Here is a 20,986-nt window from a genome sequence, read left to right as displayed (position 1 = left end):
AAATCTACAAAACTCAGTTGGATCTGTGATCATTACTAGCAAGCGCATCTGGCAAGTTAGTTATTCCCCTACTCAGCCTCTCGGCGGCTAAAAATGGAGTTTCAGATTGTCGCCTACACTAAACGACAGTACAATAAAAGGTTAAGGGAAAAAGCGCTGCCAGAATGCTGGTTCTTCCATGTCTACCCTTCCCAATAAAAGCACAGCTCAAATATCATTCCGATCATTATGCTAAGAGGAAACTCAGAGGCATTTTGCAGATAATAGACTATCAAACAAAAGCCAGACACTATAGCATATTAAGCTCAAGTCATTAAAAGCTGACTGTGGCAATATCAACATGTAGACCTAGCGATGTAAAAGACAACACTAAAATGTAGTCTCTCACACACACACACACACACACACACACACACACACACACACACACACACACACACACACACACACACACACACACACACACACACACACACACACACACACACACACAGAGTTTCATGTAAAACAACTTTAATGAGTTGAGTCCTCAACTCTGACGTCAGAGCACAAATATTTCACAGATATAAGACAGACCGAGCCGTTGACCAAATTACACAATTAATTTGTCTATAAACATGTGACTAGTACTGAAGAGTTCAATTTCTTAACAGTTGTTCCTTAACAGTTCTGCCAGTGTTAATTTTGTTTGTGTTTGTCCTGGTTGAAGAAGGACAGGTGTGTGTGTGTGTGTGTGTGTGTGTGTCTCATTTTCCGGTCCGTTCAGCTGTGACTGGACGCTTGAGGACCCGGCTGAGCTGGTGCTATCCCATCAGGCTGCGAGGACGGGTCTAAGACAGTAACAGAACATGATAGTGTCATCACACACATGCAGAATCAGACCATGTTAAAAATAGCACAAATCCACCCTTCGAAGCTATTACAACAGTGAAGAATACTCACACATGCCATTGGAAGCTCCAGAGAGTCGAGGAGCCATTGTCTGGGCATTTCCTCCACCAGGCATCATGCGGTTGGGCATGGACTGGCCTGAAGGAGGAGGCAGGGCTAAATGTAATGAGAGAACCAAATATTTTAACAGATAAGAGATTAAAACACTAGAAGTGTTTTCTTGTGTCCTAAGAAGGTTAAAAGGAACACGCCGATTTATTGGGACTTATTCACCGTATCCCCCAGATTTAGATAAGTCCATACCCTAAGTCCATACATACCCTTCTCATCTCTGTGCGTGTTGTAACTCTGTCTGACGCACCCACCGCTAGCCTAGTTGCCGCGGCTTACTGGTCCGGTGTGCCCTACGGGCCACCGTACTCTGGCCGCGGACTGCACACTGGGTCACAGTGTTCCTGTGTCGGGCGGTGGCACAGTACTCCAGCCACCAGTGTTTCGATATAAAAGCATGCCACCTGTGAAAGTGGCTAGTGAGAGTGACTGTGTTACACGCCACTGCCGAAATCTACCTGCATTTGGTGGGTGCTAATGTCAAGCCCTGTTCACGTTACTGTATTGTGTGAACAGGTAACTTCATAATATTGTATGTGGCAAACCAAAACAAGTTTCTTCCCAAGACCATTTTGCAGAGCCACAGTCGCTCCGTCCGGAGCTTACCAAGACAATTGTGATTGGTTTAAAGAAATGCAAACAACCTAGAGTGTTTTTTTTTTTTTTTTTCTCCTATCCTAGAATGTATATATGGTGTAGCCCAACTTTACGCCACAGCGCTGTGGAGATAGGTCTGGCGATGCGAGACTAGGACAGACCTGATTGCTGCATTGTGTATCCAGGCTGCCCCTGCTGGCCCTGCTGCTCCCTCTGCTGGCGAACCTTCATTTCTGCCGTTTTCAGCTGCTCAGTGTGGAAAGTCTGTCTCTCTGACAGGAGCTGCTGCCGCTGCTGCTCCAGCTGCATGACACACACCGACACAAAGTATTAATGATACAGGTTTCTAAACATGTTACTATTGCTTCTAGATACAATGGAACAAACAGATGTTAAAAGCCATTAAAGCTTTTTGACATATTGCGTTTTTAGGAATTTCGGATTGGTTTGGGCTATAGCAGATATTGTAGTTCACTCACAGCTTCTTTCTCACGGTCCATGATGGTCTCCAGCTCCTCAAAGTGCCTCAGTTTGATCTCCAGCTTCTTCATCTGGGTCTCCACCAGCAGAGCCACCAGGGACTTGATCTTCCTCTCTTCTACTGCTGCCAAGTGCTGCAAACACATGGCAAAGATGGAAAAAGTTAGAGGGTGGGTGAAAGTAGCAGAAAACAGACACTATAAATAAAGACTAAGGAACTGGGTGGTAAGTGCAAGTAACAGTGAAGAAGCAGGGAAACGAAAAAGGTAGGAGAGGTAAAGAGAAAAGAAGAGAAACCATAACAGGAAGGTAATAAATTAGGTGTGACGGAGCGTAGCAAGTAGGGAGAGAGAAAATAAATTAAGAGACTGAAAGAAAACTACAAAATCAATCATCAGCAACAAGGGTTGGGACGGAAACTGACCTGACCTGTGACATAAATGGAAGAAGAAAAAAAACATTTCTTCACTTTACGTCCCCGATTGCTCCATTTAGAACTGGAAAAGTGGGCTTTTACCTTGGCCTTTGTGGCAGCTGAGGACAGAGCAGCTGCTGCTGCCGTGGCAACGCTGCCGTCCACCAAATCCTGCTCCATCACTCTCCCCTCATCCACGTCTCCCCGCCCTAGGCTCTCGTCGTCATCTCCCCTTCCTTGATCAGAAAGTTTTTTTTGTTTTTTTTAATATAGAGAGACATGCACATGTACATATAGTAGGAACATATACATATTTACATACCGTCTCTCTCATCTGCAAGTACATTTTCTGCATTTTCTCTTTTGACAAGTTCTCCCTCCACTTTGGCTCCACTGGATTCAACCTTGAGCACATCTGCCCTCAAAGGGACCTGAAACAGATCCAAATGTACACACACTCAAGGTGAGTCACAGAAATCCCCAGCAGATACAAAAAAACTCTAAGCTCTGAATGCTGTTTCACCTGGTGGGTGGTCGAGTTTGTTTCAGTTTTTTCTGCATCCATCGACTCTGAAGGAAAGAGCAAAACAGAATAAGAGATGCATTGTAGACAGCATGGAGAAATAATTCATTTGTGCATGCATGCACAAATGAAAACACACACACACACACACACACATATATATATATATACACATATGGATGGATGGATGGACACACACACACATATATATATATATATACATATATATATATATATATATACATATACATATATATATATATATGTATGTGTATATATATATATGTATGTGTGTATATATATATATATATATATATATATATATATATATATATATATATATATATATATACATATATATATATACACATATATATATACACATATATATATACATATATATATACACATATATATATACATACATATATATACATACATACATATACATACATATATATATACATATATATACATACATACATATATATACATATATATATATATACACATATATACATATACATATATATACACATATACATATATATACATATATACACACATATACATATACATACATATGATTTTTATTCAGAATGTTTCAGTGGAGAACTTGCAAATTAACAGGAGTGCATACATATACTATATTCCTCACTGTACACACACACGCACACACACGCACACAGCATGTGCACACGCACCACGCACACGCGACACCCACGCACACAGCACACACACACACACACACACACACACACACACATACAGGGACTTAAAGGCACATAGTGGACAGACAAGTAGGATGGACGCCTACTGGACGTTGGAGACCTGCATACACACGGAATACATAGTCTACTGAATGCGACACACGGAAACCCTCTGAAGACAAATATGTAGAATCACTACACACATACTGAACATACAGTACACCATCTCAAAACCATACCATAATGTACACTACACCCTAATCAACATTCCTCTCTGTCCTCTCACCCAGTGCGGCCTTAGCTGCGGATGATGCCACCCGTGGGTCCACCACGGATGCCAGGAAGGCCACAGTGCTCATGACCGGGTTTTCTGATTGGCTGAAAGGCACGGGCTGGTATGCCAGTGGGCCGAGGGAGGCCGAGGAGTCTTCTAGGTAAGGGTCTTCTATCGGCAAGCGAAGGAAGTGAAGGATACACTCGTCCTGCGTTCTGGAGCCGACGTGCTCGGATACTTTGTTCCAGTCGTCTCTGTAGACCTCTAAGGCCTGAGAGAGACACGGGAGGGAGACAGAGGAACAAGCAAGTGTGAGAACAACTTGCAAAATTTCAGGTAAAAGATTCACATGATTAAAAAACAACTTCCCTTTTAGAATGGCAATAAGTCATGTATAAGATCTTACCTCTAATAGCAAGAGAGTCTCTTGCTCTGTCCATTCCCTTCCCGCACTTGCTCCTTTAGTCTGAGGCAGATGAAAAATAGGCCATCAATCAGTCATTTAGTATCTCTAATAACAACTTTTTAAACAATTAATTACAGAAATGGTTAAACAGAGAATAGTAAAACTCAGTAAATGCAAAACAAACTGGGAAAAATGTACACGGATGTACAATTAGTTAAGTGTACAAAATATGATTTAAAACTATTTTATAAAGAAAAAGGAAGGTTAAAAAAAAATGAATGCAATTTTCAGTATGTTTGTATGGTTATTGTGTGAGACCTTTGGGTGTTTCTTGGTGTAGATGTCGGAGCGCAGACCAAAGTTCTGGGAGTCTGAAGGCTTCTCTCTACTCTTTTCTGGGAAATACAACATGTGTTGCGAGGCGGACACCTGGAAGAGGGAGTTTATCAGGTAACATTTAATATGATACAAAAGTGTGTTTCAGAGCGGTTGTCAAGCGCTACTGTGTTTATGTGCGTTTTACCTGTAGGGGTTTGTGTTGTAGGGGGGCCAGCCCGGACGGTGTGTCCGCCAGTACGTTGAAGTGAGGGGTGGGCGGGGGTCCCATGGGGAGGGGTCTGCTCTCTGCATCCACCTGGTAGTTAATCAAACCCCACTGCTCCAAAAAAGCATGAACCCTGGACACAAAGAATATTTCTTTGTTGTGCTGCAGCTGTAAAATGCCCCCCACAGATGACAAAATGTAAAAACACTGACAAATCAGCATATTTCATGTTTTAAATTAAAATGAAAAGCTGCTTCTGAGACGTTTTAAGTACACCACATACTGCATGTTCCTTTCCAACACTAACAGATTTCATTCGTTAACATATTCATATCTCAGGACACCCACACACCGCACTTAATTTAACAGATGCAGCAGACAAAGCTTGGTGGCAAACGCCCACGCACTACGTTATACCTCATGACCGCACAGACGTCTCCAGTGAGGTTGCGTCTACAGGACGTTGAGCTGAGGTATTCCTGGGGGTTCAGCCGGTATGTGTCAATCATGAAGTTACGGTATGCCAGGTAGCTGCAGCGCACAGGAATTTTTTTTTTTTAAAATCAGGTTTTTATTGACACCATATCCATAATCTGATAAGACTTACATAATAAAGTCGGAATGTGTGCAAGTACTCACATTTCTGGAGATTTGGACTTGTTCTTTCCATTGAAGAATTCAGGCAACGCACGTTTCTCTATTGACTGAATGCTTAAATATATGGATAGAAAGGTTATAAATGTGGGTATGTTCTGAAGAAAGCTATGTTTGGAGTAGTAGTCAATGTCACAACAAGTGTGTACATCTGTGTTTGTATTTATTTACCTGTTGTTATTGAACCAAGATGTGTAGCTTGGTATTATGATGTGATGAGTTTGTTCTGGGATGTTGTCCTCCCCCTCTGACAGGCGAGTAATCTCCCCTCTCCCCTCCTCATCTTCCTAGAAACACACATACACACAGTAAATGTAATACCCCTTTTAAAATCACTGAAAACAGATTAAATACAGATACAAATTATTGCTAGAGACTACACAGCCTTAGCCTGGTTGACACCAGACTCTTCTCAGTTATAACTGAGAGTGGGTCTGGGCAAGGTTCATTCACAGCCCATTTCCAAAGGGGCGTCACCAACGGACGCCGCTCAAATGCCTCTGGGCGCAACTGGATAGTCCTTCAACCAATCAGACCAACGATCAGGGTGACATAGCAGCGACACCGGCATTATAGGGTTGCCGTGCTTTGGTAGCCGCCATGTTGAATGTAAACAAAAAGCCGCTCGCCGTCGCTGCGCTATGGTCATCGTGTAAAGCCCGCCTCAACGGCTGTGATTGGTGTAAAGCCCGCCTCAACGGTTGTGATTGGTGCCTCTATTTGGAAAAATTGGAAATGGGCTTGAATGGGATCTTGGCCAGACTGACTTGCAGAGCAAATCTCAAATTTTCCGCAAGTTCGTAAAAAATAATTTAATAAATAAATAAATAAATAAATAATAGGAAAATGACATATTTACCCTTCCTGGGAAATCATCCTCCTGTTCATCTAGAAGAAGAAAAAAAGTGAAGGAAGGGTAACATTTCAAGATGCATTTACACATATTTCATACTTTTTCCAACTTTTTTTTTTCCACCGTTTTAAACTAGAAGAAGCATTTACATGTGCAGAATTTCTCCTTTAACATTAGCTATAACACTTAACCTACCCAGGTCAGCCATGGTCCCTCCTTTGACCGGAGTATTCTCACTGTCCTTCTTCAGGTTGACTACAAGAGTAACACAGTAAAGATGGTTAGGAGACAACATGCTACTTTACCGATTACTGAATTGTTTTATTTGAGTGTTTTACCATTCTTGGGTAGTATAACCTCCTCCATGTTTGGGACAGGGGTAGGGTCCTCCATGTCTTTGGTCAAGTCCTCTTCTGGCTCTTCCTCCTGTTGTCCACGCCTCCTCCTGTACACGTACACACACACGTACGTATGCACACACACACACACACGCACACACACACACACACACACACGCACACACACACACACACACGTACACACACACACACACACACGTACACACACACACACACACACACACAAATCAATGCTGAGACCACACACATTGAAATGCCAAACCAAAAACCGTTTGGTTAAAACCCCTTACCCCTTCTTTCCTTTTTTCCTGCCTTCAGAGGAAGGAGGTGAGGGGGAGCGTCTTCTCTTTTTGAAGGGGGTGTGTTTGGAGTCCTGCAGTAGACAGCAGAGGTAGATAGTGAGAAATTAAGAAACAAAGAGTTCTAGTGCCATTAAGTTGCCGTAGGTAGGATTGCGAAGATCCAGGACTTAGCCAAAAAATTTGAACATCGACAACTTCTCAGTCCCTCCCAACTTTCTGCTAAAGCCCAAAACGTTCTCCTAAGCCCCTCCCCCCACAAGGGAGAATGAATGTGTGTGCATTGACACGCAGTTAGACACCCCCCCCTGGCCCTGATTGGTGTATCTGAACAGGGAGCGGTGGATTTTAGCAAATCGCACTACAGGCTGTAGTTGGTGCCAGATGAGCCGGAGTTTTATTTTAATATTTTTTTTAATTACCTGCATCATGTAGTTCTACTAGAACATAGGGTTAGTTTCAACAAATATGACAGAAAGTTAGTTTTATAAGTCTTACTACTGCATCTTTAACTGAAACATCACCGATCAAGACGCTTCACATTTTGAAAATCTCATGGTTCACAGTTGCCTCCATTTCCCAACAGGAAACTGTAAGATCTATGTTTAATTGAAAAAACCTTTCCCTTCACAGGCCCTCCAGACCACCTGCAGCTTCACACAAACCTGGTCATCTCTGAGGTGAATACGTCGGCGGAAAATTATTGGTACATTCTTCTCATTCACACAATAGTCCTCTTCGTTCATCCACTCGTTGAAAACATCTGTGTCCAGAACCCAGCAGGCATGAACCTGCAGCACAGACACCCACACAAATCAGTATTGATGTGGTGGCGCATGCTGGTGTATCTCATCAAGTGTCCAAAATGAATACACAAGAGATCATATCACCAAATACCAGTAAAATTGATGTAGACTTATTGATATAGTAAATGTAGCAGGAAACAGTGTTGTGTAAATAAGTACACAGAGTGGTACAAAAGCATGTTTTTAAGTGTGCTGCTGTACTAACCCGCCATGGCTTTTCTGAATGTGGTGGCTCTTCAACCTCTCCTTCAACATCACTTGAGGACAACCAACTGTCGTAACTGTGGGAAGGTGGCAAGAGACACAAAAGGTAAGTATTGGGATTGTATATGAACATCTGTGTGCATATGTGCTTGTGCTTTACCTGTCAGGGTGCATGCCCCAGTGTACCAAAACATGTTTGTCTTTCCGCATGACAGGGCGCATCCATTCATCTGAAAATAGATGCATATACTTTTTTAAAATCATGTTAAATAACCATTTAAAACGATAACAAAGACCCATACATGCACTAATTTTAACGGACCTTCCTCTGTAGAAGCAGATGAGGGGTAGATGTGGTGACTGGCGAGTGTTCGGTCTTCAGTGATCGTACCCTATGGAAGGACAAAGTTTGACTGTGTGGCACTGATTGAACTACATTATCAGAGCTGCACTGCGTTTCTTATTCTTGCAATTTCTTAGTAGGCCAGACCTGTCTCAGTATACTTCAACCTTTAAACATTTTCTCTTTGATTAGTCCCTCTAACACTGTGGCGGCTCATCTTTAACTTCTGCAGCACTTTACCTGGTGTTTGGTGATAATATCTGTAAGTCTACTAGTCAGCTCCTGATCCAGTGTAGGGTCCAGATATACCACAGGCAGTGACATACAGTTGTTCTGTAGACACACAAAACATTGGTACACATTCATTAGTGGTGTGTCTTTGGTGGGCTGATGTGTGTATGTGTTTAAATGTGTGTGTCTGTCACCTGGATGAGCGCTCTTTCAATACTACCAAACATCTCAACATTCCTTTCAGTTCTTGAAGGATTCTGCAAGTCAAACCTCCGCCTGTGAAAGGAGGGAGGGGAAGAGAAATCATAAGACGGATAGTAGGACACTACTGTGATAAAAGCAAAGGCGATCAGAGGAATGCAACTCACCAGCCTTGCGCAGCCTTGAACTTGTAGGCAGTGCCAAGAATGTGGCAGAGTCCACCCCCTGGTCGCAGGTCAAGGAAGCACTGTGTCTGCAGAGAAATTGTAAAATCAACAGTCTGGCATTTTGTAACCCATCTTGCAAGATTTACTGTCACCTCACTCTTTCCGCTTTTTAATGAGGACCACAACTAAAATAAGTTTTGAGATTTATTGGGTTTTTATCCTCGGTTATTCTCATTATGGTGATGCAGTAATGCAGTATCTACCAAATTACTAGTATATTTCATTACATCTTGTCATATATTTATATATTTATCTCAACCCACACAATAAGACTAAATCAACTTAAATTAAAAAAAAGATGGGAGACTTCAGAGACTGCGAACAACCAAAGGATGAGGTATTGTAAATTCAGAATACTCGTGTAGTGAAAGACAGTAAGCTACAACTCACAGGCAGTTTGGTGAGACTAGGACTGGTAGCTTGTCTGCCAAAGGCATCCTCTTGGAACTGGAGAAGCTGCAGGGTTACTGCAGCGAGTGCCTGACACGATGGAGCATCCACCAGCACATACTGAGGGACACACAGACAGAGATGAGAGGGATATGGGAAGGATAATGTTTCATTATCATGCTTTAATGGAACCTATAACCTATTGCATTTTACCGACAGTGTATCCAGTTTAACTGTTGTATTTGTACTGATTAACCCTTAGGATTTGACTAGCTACATTTGCACTTCATCTTTTGTATGCATTTTTTAAACAGATACAGCACTCATTAACTTCATAACACGAATCGTGCTGGCCACTGCAATGTTAAACGTAACGTTATCCAGCATGAGACGTTTGTTTACAGTCTGAGCCATTGGACTTGCTAGTAGGGGGCGGCTAGCTTGTTAGCTAGCTTCCTAACCAGCTAACTACCTTTTTGTAGTGCTTCCCGATCCACTGTCGCACCACCTCCAGCTGGGCTAAAGTATCCGGACTCTCCCAGAACCTAGCGGACGGACTGCTGTCTTTTTTCCGGTGTGCGGATGTGCCGGAGCTGGCTTGGCTTGTCCCGGGAATGCCGAGGTTTGTTCCTCCAGACATTGTGGCCATAATAAAAGGAGATTTATCTCAAACGGGAGAACAAAACTGGCTAGCGCGCTCGCTAGCTTTTGCGTTCTCGCTTTCTCTCGCGAGATGCAGCGCGATTGTCGCAGTTCGGCATAAGGGTTTTCTATTTTTAAATATTTAACTGCCTTTCATTTCCATTTATTTTTAAACTTAATTGTGTGCGTTTTTTATTCAGTAGTATATGTTTAAAATACCCAAACTTGTTTTTTATGCACAACAGAATACATACCTTTGTTACAAACCACGACTTTTACTTTGAAATATAACATTTAGGAAATAACTACCCAAGACATGTAAAAAGGAGGAACAGAAGTGAAGTAAATGGACATTGATTAGCAGCTTGTATAAATGCTTTTAATGCTCTAATTCCAAGCTACCTTTCGAATAATTGTTTGAAAAAGTACAAGATATGGCCAAATCACTTGCCTTTAACGTTATATTCAATTGTATTGTTGCAGTATTTTCCGTTTTGTCATAATTTCCCCGGAGACAGGAAAAACAAACTTCTGTGCAGCTGACTGTCGACTCAGCAGTAGCAGCGAGTTTGTTATGATTCTTTTCCGTCGCATACTATAATTGGATATCTGCAAAACCGCAGACTTCACACAACCTTAGACCAACTAGCTGTCTCAACTACTCTGCGTGGCACCGATGCACCAGCACCCCCGTGAGTAACATATTCATCCTCTCACTCGCTCCCTGTTTACCTAGGCCCTAAGATCCTATGGGTGTCCAGGGTCTGACCACCTATGTGGAGGGGAACAGAAACTTCCTCCAAAATGTGAAATTCAGGGACAGTCGCCTGGTTATTGATGGCTGCAGTTTGTATTTCCGCCTCTACTTTAACCACGGTTTGGACCAGCAGCATGGAGGGGACTATGATGCTTTCGCTTGCCTGCTCACTCAGTTCCTGTCTGCATTGGCGGCTTGCAACATCCAGCCATTTGTGGTACTGGATGGAGGTAAGAATTGTAACTCCCTATCAGCACCTTTTTATTTTAGGAAACTCATCTTATTAAAGTTGATGTCGATGCATTATTATATATTAAATTATATTTAATATAGTCAAGTGTTTTGATCAGTGTAGACAGTTCTTTTGATAAATGAATTAGATTCAACAAAAGCACTTTGCTCACATTTGTTAAAAATGGATCAACAAGTTAATTTGAACCTGCACCAAGTCATTTTTTTTTTTTTGTGGTTATAAGGTATTGACCCCAGTGACAAGAAGTTTCCCACTCTGCGTCAGCGTCTGCAGTCCAAGATAAGAGAGGCAGACAGCCTCTCCCACGGCCGCAATGGCTCTGTTCTCCCCATCCTCACAAGAGATGTCTTCATTCAGGTCCTCATCCAGAGAGGAGTGCCAGTGGTCCAGTGTCCAGCTGAGGCTGACTGGGAAATTGCATGTTTGGCTCACCAGTGGAACTGCCCAGTTCTGACCAATGACAGTGACTTTTATATCTTTGACCTGCCAGGTGTGGATAGCGACAGACTTTTGTACTTAATAACGATCCAAATCGACCTTTGTAATGAATAACAGTGATGATATCTCACTTAATGCTTTGCTGTTGTTTTACATATAGTGTATGTGCTTTGTTTTCTTAGGTGGTTACCTGCCACACCATTTTTTCCAGTGGACCAACCTTAATGGTAAAGCCTCTCACCGCTACATCTCAGCTCGATGCTACACCACTACCAGCCTGTGTCGCTGGTTCGGTGGAATGAACAAGGAGTTGCTACCCTTATGTGCCGTCCTGGCTGGTAATGATTATGGCACTCCAAAAGATACTGAAACACTCCTGGGTCTGTTAGATGCGAGTGTATTAGGGAGAGGTGGTGGCAGGGGTAAAGGTAGAGCATCCACTTCCCGCATTGAGGGCTTCCTTCTCTGGCTGTCCTCTTTTTCAAATCCAGCGGAGGCCCTGGAGGAAGTGAGCAGGCTAATGGGGGAGGAAGGTGGAGACGTTAGGGGCAAGAGAGGACAGAAGTCTGGGCTCAGTTCACAGCTGTGGGCAGGTATGCAGGAGTACCACATCGCCCCTCAAAGCTCTCTGGCTTGCTGGTTCTCTGGAGGTAAGGCAGCTCCTGGAGGGCGGACCTCTGGGCTGCCCGAGTGCCTGTCGCTGGCTGCAGCTCAGGGACTGTTGGCTCCCTTGGTGGTAGATGCTCTGGTGATGCACAGGGTCCTGCTCATCCCACAGGTGGAGAACAGCAAGCTAGCCAGCAGCCATTGTAGTGCCAGCACCATACGCCAGGCTATATATGGGATATTACTGCAGAGAGGCCCAGATGTCCAAGCACGGGATATGAGGGTACAAGAAAAAATCAGCCATGGTACAAGAGGTGGGAGAGGGCGAGGGGGAAGGGGGCGGGGATGTGGTCAGGTTGGTGGAGGTAGGGGTCAGGGCACACAGCAGGGTGTAAATGTAGGATTCAGCATTGAACAAGCCGCTGGTGCAGCTACAGTGCAGGCTCAGGGCTCTACTGTAGAGGAGTACGGCCGTGTGGATCTGAACTTGAAGAAAAACCATGTAGAGGCACATCCGCTCAGAACCCCCCTACGTCTAGACACACTTGGCCAGGTAAACATGACAATAAAAATCTAGTTTGTTGAATTTTTGGTTTTCAAAAGAAAATTGTTCATGTGATTAATTTACCTTTCCCAATTATGTCCCATGATTTCATCCAGGCTCCTGTGGCGGTTCGTCTTGGTGTCCTGTTAGAAGTCTTAGGGATGAAGGAGTCTTCTCTGGTTCCTGTTCCTCTTCACTTGAGGCTGGCTGTAGCAGTGACAGCCTTCTGGCTGCGAGAGGCCATACCAACACCCTCACAGCCCCAGCTCCAGGCTTTGGTGCTGGGCATGATTTACGGAGAGCTGTCCTGGAACAACCAGCCTGGAGCTGCACACTACCAGCATGCCGGTTAGATGTGTTGTATCTTTTGTATTGTTCCACAAGGTTACAAACACTAACATGTACCTCAGTAAAAAGGCAAACAGTGATCCTTGATGATCTACATTCTGTTGCTGCTGTGTATCATCCTAGTCCCACAGCTAAACTGGGCTGCAGAGCGCAACGTCTGGGCAGGGCTGGATCGACAACGGGTGAGGCCAGGGGAGAGACGGGGTTTGGATGTCGGAGCGGCTCACAGTTTTAGCCAATGGCAGGCCTGCCTCTGGAGCACACTGTGTCTCAATCAGCTATTACTGATGCCACTGCCTGAACCCCACCTATCATGGTAAGGAACAGGGACGTGAAAGTGGAGACACCGTTTTCATTTTCCAACTATGAGAACTAGAGCGGCAACAAATGACTATTTTCATCATTGATTACTCTGTTATTTCTTTGATCACTTAGTCTTATCGTCAGAAAGTAGTGAAGAATGCCCATCATTTTTTTGTCACAAACCCAAAGTGACATCCAATTGCTTGTCCGACCCACGTGCATTACAGTTCATACATTCAATATACTAGTATCACATAAGAAAAATATTCACATTATTTAGAATTAATAATTGTCCTAAGCGACACCACATCAGTGTCAGTCAAATCAATACACTTAAATGGTCATTCAACCAAATTATAATAAACTTTATCACATAGTGGAATCTGATCATAACTGTGATACCAATCTCTTGAGATTGCTGCTGCCATTCAAATGTAGGGGTGATGAAATTTTGTTTGTGGTACTTTAAAACATTGAAATGACATGAAAACAAATCAAGAGTAATTGAGAGAGAGCACACGGAGATACATTTTCAAAATTCCATTCACTTCCATTTTATCGGGGTGGACCTGGGGTCAATCTAAAAATTATTTTTTTGTAACTTGGTTGCCTCTCTCTCCCTTTCTGTATGCGCGTCAGGTTGTACAGTGGTACCTTGGTGCATGGCCTCTTCAGGTATCTGAAGGAGGGCCGAGCTGCTGAATCCCTCCTAGCCGGGGGTTCCATGTCGGGACAACTCTACTCCTCCCTGCTGGACGCTGTGAGGAACTGCAGCTCCAAAACCCATCCATCCTCTTCGGCAGCAGGGAGGAGGAAGAGAGGTGGAGGCCGGGGAATGAGAGGAAGAGGGGGGCGTGGGAGAGGAGCAAGGGGAGGGGGGAGAGGGACTGAGGAGATAAACAACAGGTTTGCTCTCCTGATGAGCGACGAAGAGTCTGATGACTATTGATGTGGAGGCAGAGGAAAATGAACTGATCGATATGAAACACTTGCTAGGGCCCATATGAGGGAGGACATTCCTGTGTTTTATCAGACACACTCAGGGAATGCTATAAATAGTAATTTCACAAGTGAAGAACTACACCTGTTTCTGCTTTTAGCTGATTTATGAAAGCTTTTATATCACTGTAATTGATGCATGTTTTCAATCTGACACTTTTAATCAGTTACATCAACACAAGATGTAAACCGTAAATGCAGAACATTACTTATTTTATCATCTCTGACCACAAAGTTGTATGGCAGCTATTGTCATCTTAATAAGCAACTCATTAAATCTTATTTTATTGCAGATGCCTTCATACTTATGAATTTGGTGTTCATCTTTCTACAATAAAAAAAATATAAATCAAACGTGACACGTTGTTTTCAATCATCACATTCAGCTAGTTTTTACTCGTAACAACATGGCCAATAATAAAATGTTTACTCGTTCTATAAAGTCAGTTTTAATTTAAATATGTACACAACACAACCAAGATTAAACTATTCATTAATGCAGTCTACACTTTGTAAGTAATTCACAAGCGACAAACATTACAACATTTTTTTTTTCTAAACCAGTCTTATGTATCTATCCTAAGAACCGTTAAAATTAAAAGTCTCCTTGTCCCCGTAAACAATACATTTGTGGGATAGTAACCCACTAGCACTTTAACATAGGACCTACACTTTTTGCACAGCTAAAAATTAAAAATAGAAATGTGGCTACTGGACATAGTTTAAAAAAAATAAAAATAAATACACACGTGAATATCCACATTAGTAGGAGCAGTCAGGCCTTGCCTTATGTGAAATAGCTCCATGGATCGACTGGAGGCCTAACGCAGCAGCTGTTACAAGTGTCATCAAACGTCATAACTTAATATACACTGAATCTTCCTCTTGTCCTATGAGGATGAAGAGGTTGAGGCAGATGAAGAGGCAGTGGCTGCAAGTTGTGACTGAGAGTCTATAAGGTCCATGTCTTCGTCTTCGTTGACTCCACACGTGTCGACCACGCAGATCAGACAGCTGGTGACAGGAAACGCTCGCACCTTGCTGCAAGTCACCCACCTAAACACAGTGTATGAAATGGGAATAAAGATCAAAATTTTAGTAATGGTGAGTTAATTCGATTTATTTTGTAGATTCCCACTGTGCCTATTGGTAACAGATTTTTTTTTTTTTTTTTTTAACTTTTTTGTTGTTGTAATATTTAGTTAAAATACTGACCTGTCAGTATCAGTGTGGTACTCCAGGACGTGTCCGAGCCGTCCCACACCTTGAAACCCTGCCAGCACATAGATGACCTCACCGACTGCTGCACACTTCACCGTTACACCTCGCCACGGCATCGCCAAAGCAGCACGCCACTCGTTACTGGCAATGTCGTAGTACTCCACAGAATCCAGTCCACCTAGAAAAATCACAACAGTATCATACAGAGGCCACGTACTACAGCTACTATGTTCAATAGTATTATTACAGGATAGGGCTGGGCGATATGGAGAAAATCAAATATCACGATATTTTTGACCAAATACCTCGATATCGATACTGCAACGATATTGTTGGATTGGTGCTTTCACAAAATATTTACACAATGAGATTTTTGATAAATAATCATCAGTAATGTAGATATAATGACTAAGTGGGAAAAAGCAAATAATAGAACAGCTAAAACAGTCTGGTAAGTTCTGAAAATGACCTCACTTTACTGTAATGCAGCCTTTAAAACCAGGAAAAGACAACAATTATGCATTATTACGATATCCAAAATCTAAGACGATATCTTGTCTCATATCACGATATCGATATAATATCGATATATTGCCCAGCTCTATTACAGGACAATTAATTCTTAATCACTACATGGTTATGGCATTATCCATTTTTTGTACCCAGTGCTCCCTGCCCTCCGACAGCATAGATCCTGTTGTTGACCACCACCAGCCCATGGTTCTTCCTAGCCTCTCTCATCCCACACAACTCCCTCCATCTGAGGATAGAGAGACAGAGACAGACACAGGGACAAGGAAGGGGTTGAGAAGGAGTGTAACAGAGAACACAGATAAACGTAGCAGTGCAACGTAACATTATGTGATTTAACACTTTTGTGTGCATGTGAAACTCCAGTTTAGAGCTTTATGTCCACCTGCTCTTTTGTGGAGAAAGCCAATCCAATAATATAACAAATGATTTTTTGTCAAACTGAAATGAAGGCTATTTATCCTCCTACTGGAGAAATGTTGCGGATACACAGTTTTCACCAAACATTGATATGAATATATCAGACAGACTATTAAACATGAAAGACATTTGATTTCTTCACATTGTTCTTGCATGTCCTACTGTTGTCAGCCAGTACATAACAAAAGCCTTTCCCCTCATATTCCTTTTCATTCTCCCATTCATAAACACTGTAAACAAGCCAGTGGGGGTCCCGCAACATCCTTTGGGTTGTATAGTTCTGGACTGTAGGTTTGTGTGACTCACTGTTGAGTGTTGGGGTCGTAAACCTCACAGTTGTTGAGGACCCTGCCAGACACATTGTTGCCCACCGTGCCTCCACAGACATATATGAGCCCGTTGGCCTCCACTGAGCCGTGGCTGCAGCGAGCCAACAGCATGCTGGTTTTCACCTGCCAAGACTCTGTTCTTGTGTCGTAGCATTCGAAAAGGTCGAGGGCAGAGCTGCCTGCAGACACACACGTACGGTACATTAACACCATGGTTACATGCTTTTAGAAGGGGGGATTCCTTTCACCCCCCCCCCATGAAGGATCATCAATGTCCACTATCCCCTAACCCACTCAGAAGATAAATAAACCTCCCCAATTCCAGGTCCCAAGTTCACCCCTTCCACCTCCCTGTGCTCACCCACTTCCGACCCCCCAGATGTGTAGATCTTGCCCTGGGCGGCGCAGGCAGCCAGGCTGTCACGGGGCGTGGGTGGACCCAGCTTGGAGTACCAGCTGTCCTTTAGGACGTTGTAGCAGTCCATGCGCTTAATGGGGAAGAGCTGTGAGCCACCCAGGATGTAGACCACATTGTCCCAGAAGATGGCTGTGGCATCCCGGCGCTTCTCGAAGGGGCAGCGGATGTCTGTCCAGGTGGAGTCCTGCATGGAAAGCCAGACTGACAGTTAAACACTGGTAAATATGATTTTTTTTTTTTAGTAGACTTAAGAAAAAAAAACTATAATAACTACAGTATGTTTGTTTCTGCAATCTGATTAATATGAAATGTAATGTTGTAAACACTGTAAAGCCCAGGACGTCAAATTATTTATTTTTTTAACCAAAACCCAAAATTGGATTTCTAAAGTTTCACACCATAGTATACTACAGAGTATACTGTATATCTATCCAACATTTACTGACTTAAGCCCGGTACCTTGGGGTTAAAGTAACGGCAGGACTGAGGCTGGGAGCCTCCAAACAGAGCGATGCGATAATCGTGCTTCTTGCGTCGCGGTCGGCTGCTCTCTCCCAGATCCTCCCGATCCTCCAGGGACAGCAGGTGGTAGCGCATCCCACCTGGGACAAAAGCATAGGCTGTTATATTTTTAGCGTGTGTGTGCGTTCATGTCAACCCAGGAGACCTTAGCACTAAAGCAGTTTTAACTTGCTCTGATAAATCTGAATCTACAATATGAGATAATACAGGTCAAATTTATATACATGAAGGCATTAATTCAGGGTTTCGGATTTAGGTGAATTATTACCATCTGTTGTGGTGGCTCATATGTTATGTATCTTCGAGAGCCCAGCCAAAACCTTGAATTGTACCCTCATTAATAATAAATATTTAAAACTTTCACTACTATAGTAGAGAATGATGCAGATAGTTTATATTCAGAGTAATAGCACATAGCAGACAATGTCAACCATTTCCTCATTACGCCAATGTTTTAATGTTCCTTCATATATAGACATAAGACACTCAGTATTGTGTATGTTTATTACGTCCACTCGTATATAATGGGTTGTGTCAACTTGTTTCTCTCTCTTCCCACTCACTGATGACCATCTTGAGGCACTGTGGGTTGTCCTGGATGAGGGGCTCAGCCTGCACCGTCTTGGAGAGGAAGGTTTTAGAGACCAGAGGAAAGCGAACACACCCCAACACCTCCACCATGTACCGCTGTCTGTTACACACATCGTACTTCAGCCAGCGCACTGCTGCGTCGTAAATCTAGAGACAATTGCATGCAACAAAGCACGTGGGAAGATCCAGATTAAAAGCTGGTATTGTTTTTAGCCAGAGCTATCACTCAACTTTGTCCTGATGTGATACACCCATTTATTTGGTAATCCAAGTTGTAAATAAGTACATATTACTAAACAAATAAGGGACTTATCATTTTATTTAATATTATTGTCCCCGAACTTAGGCACTAAAATACCAACAGCTTCTATGAACACCTAAGACAATTTTTTTCCCTTTCATATAAAAGATTATGGCACAAAAGAAATGAAACATACAGTATAGTCGAAGAGTGCGTACATGTGTACCTGGGCCTCGGCACGGACAGTGAGTTTGTCCTGGTGTAGAAGGTGTGTGAGCTGTTTAACGTCCAGCTGCAGGAACTCGTCCAGTTTGTAGACTTCAGTGAAGTGGAGCTCGAAGAAGTCCTCTGCTGCTGCCTTCAGCTCAGGACAGTCCATACAGTCTGCCAGGGAGGAAATACCTGCAGGAGAACATACAAAGATCAGCCAATCTAATGAGTTACATGATGTAGCAGGCCTGACCCTAACACATATGTGGGGAAAATAACTTTAATATTTAAATGAACAAAAATTGCTTTTGATGTTACATACCAGGCACAATGACCAAACTAAGTTAAACTCAAATCGGCTGGAATTGTTGGCCCTTAGTAGTTTAATACTTAATAATGGTAATTGGTAACTCAAAAAATTAAGGACCAAAGGGCTCAGCAAACTGTGGGGTAAAAGCAAATGAGATATGATTTAACGTAGATTGTTTTTCTGTTCTTACCAAGGCAGTTTGTTGCATCAATTTGTCCTTTGAGGAACTCCACACACATCTTCTTCACAGGCTCAATCTGGTACTGGTTGGCTGCATCCAGTAAAGACTGGACGTTACTGCTGTTCACCGAGATCCTGACACACACACCACACACCACACACAAAACATGGTCTAATCTGCTGTGAGTTTAGCACCACACGCCACAGTCCTATAGGTATAAAAAACAGTTGACCTGTATGTTTCGAAATGACCACTCCTATATGTCAAGATTTACTCTCTACTTTTAGCCAAGATTCTTACCGAGCTGTGTATATAAATTCAATCAACAGCTCAATGATCTCAGGCTCGGCACTCCTGAGCTCCACCTCGTGGGACATCGACTCCATCATTCTGGCTGGAGGTAAGGAAAAACAGAGGTAGACTTAATAGAAAATGGAAACATACCAACAAAACGTGACATCAAGAAATGTTTTTCCTTATATGCTTGGCAACAGCTTGGGGAGCACTGCATAATTAATAATGTGACATCCCAAAAACATAATGTTATAATAGAAATCGCACTACCCCTATAACAGCAGAGGCAATCTTCTCACTACTGTGGTCCCCTATGGCTCAATCTGTACATATGTAGATATCAAGTGTGTGCGTGTGTGTGTGTGTGTGTGTGTGTGTCTATCCTGGCAATGATTGTGTTTTTGGGTCCACACTTACTGGTGAACATGAGGCTGAAGAAGTGGCTTGCTGCAGCCAACACTACTCTGTGGGCAGGAAAGTGTTTCCCCTGAACCACAAGGGTCACATCACAGAGAGTACCCTGAATAAAACACACACACACACACACACACACACACAGTCAGAGAGTATCAGGACAGGGAGGGACACACACTTACAGTAAACGCCTCATGTCAAGCCCTGTTCCAGACATACACTCTTGTCCTCTTTTGTATTTTCTCTCTCACACACCTGTTTCCTCAGGTTGTTCATGACTCCCATGATGCTAGACAGCTGTCTGAACTCCTCTTTGGTAGCACACTTCCTTTCGCTCTTCTTCTTGGTGCTTGCAGCCTTCTCTGTAGAGGCGACCCCTGTCATGTCAGCCTGATTAATGTAATCTGTTCAGTTTAAATTAAACAACCCTTTTAGCACCACTGCCAGCAGTGTGCGGCTGCAGTCTCTTTGTTGTGGCTCAGCAACTAACAGCTTGCTTGCTAGCAGACAGCAGCTTGTTGTAATTTTATGAACTAAAAAGCCGACAGTTTGACGGCAAATTCTCCTTGAAACTCGTAGAGAGAAAGTAATTAAGAAAACCATAAAAATGAACTTGCTGTCATGTCAAATAGTGATAAAAGAGGTTAGCGAAGTATATATTGTAAGTAACTCTTCAGTTTAGCTCGGGTTGTGTTTTCTTCTTCCTCTTCTTCTTCTTTTTTTGGGGGGTTTTAAGGGCAGCTTACATCCCTAATGTTCCACTACTGCCATCTTCTGGACTTAGTTAACTCATGTCAGATTTTTCATAGATTTTCCTAATCAGTCCTGTTCTCATTAGGAAGCTGACCAAGCATCTTCTGACTTGTCCCTTTTTCTCTACGTATGTTATTTACTCC

The 20,986-nt window shown here is 42.9% G+C and overlaps 3 protein-coding genes across 4 annotated transcripts; 1 reads left to right on the top strand and 2 right to left on the bottom strand.

The window, feature by feature from the left end:
* Positions 1-496: 496 nt before the first annotated feature.
* smarcc1b (SWI/SNF related, matrix associated, actin dependent regulator of chromatin, subfamily c, member 1b) lies at positions 497-10,245 on the bottom strand. Its single transcript, XM_039820905.1, has 27 exons — positions 9,991-10,245; positions 9,519-9,638; positions 9,069-9,154; positions 8,895-8,976; positions 8,710-8,802; positions 8,449-8,518; positions 8,287-8,356; positions 8,128-8,203; positions 7,782-7,907; positions 7,108-7,190; positions 6,797-6,903; positions 6,654-6,713; positions 6,465-6,493; positions 5,777-5,892; positions 5,591-5,662; positions 5,369-5,482; positions 4,931-5,084; positions 4,726-4,836; positions 4,408-4,467; positions 3,994-4,272; positions 3,018-3,116; positions 2,817-2,925; positions 2,597-2,730; positions 2,079-2,213; positions 1,761-1,902; positions 943-1,047; positions 497-830 (listed from the first exon to the last, which is right to left on the bottom strand). The coding sequence occupies exons 1-27, from the start codon at positions 10,165-10,167 to the stop codon at positions 763-765; spliced, it is 2,877 nt and encodes a 958-aa protein (XP_039676839.1). The 5' UTR covers positions 10,168-10,245; the 3' UTR covers positions 497-762.
* Positions 10,003-14,767, top strand: aste1b (asteroid homolog 1b). 2 transcript variants are annotated; one of them, XM_039820777.1, is made up of 7 exons: positions 10,003-10,140; positions 10,897-11,147; positions 11,394-11,660; positions 11,791-12,767; positions 12,875-13,106; positions 13,230-13,422; positions 14,049-14,767. In XM_039820777.1, exons 2-7 carry the CDS (start codon positions 10,910-10,912, stop codon positions 14,356-14,358), a joined length of 2,217 nt encoding a protein of 738 aa, XP_039676711.1. In that variant the 5' UTR covers positions 10,003-10,140; positions 10,897-10,909; the 3' UTR covers positions 14,359-14,767. The 2 variants fall into 2 exon arrangements, with proteins under 2 accessions (XP_039676711.1, XP_039676710.1); XM_039820776.1 differs by lacking the exon at positions 10,003-10,140 and having other exon boundaries at positions 10,231-11,147.
* klhl7 (kelch-like family member 7) lies at positions 14,678-20,823 on the bottom strand. Its single transcript, XM_039820778.1, has 12 exons — positions 20,346-20,823; positions 20,094-20,196; positions 19,683-19,776; positions 19,392-19,516; positions 18,908-19,083; positions 18,413-18,587; positions 17,787-17,929; positions 17,271-17,511; positions 16,887-17,088; positions 16,292-16,389; positions 15,624-15,807; positions 14,678-15,464 (listed from the first exon to the last, which is right to left on the bottom strand). Exons 1-12 carry the CDS (start codon positions 20,472-20,474, stop codon positions 15,299-15,301), a joined length of 1,836 nt encoding a protein of 611 aa, XP_039676712.1. The 5' UTR covers positions 20,475-20,823; the 3' UTR covers positions 14,678-15,298.
* Between the last annotated feature and the right edge of the window lie 163 nt (positions 20,824-20,986).

This window comes from Perca fluviatilis, chromosome 13 (assembly GCF_010015445.1).
Source record: "Perca fluviatilis chromosome 13, GENO_Pfluv_1.0, whole genome shotgun sequence".
Classification (NCBI taxonomy): domain Eukaryota; kingdom Metazoa; phylum Chordata; class Actinopteri; order Perciformes; family Percidae; genus Perca; species Perca fluviatilis.
Note: the sequence above shows the minus strand (reverse complement) of the source record. Positions and strands in the feature narration are given on the sequence as shown.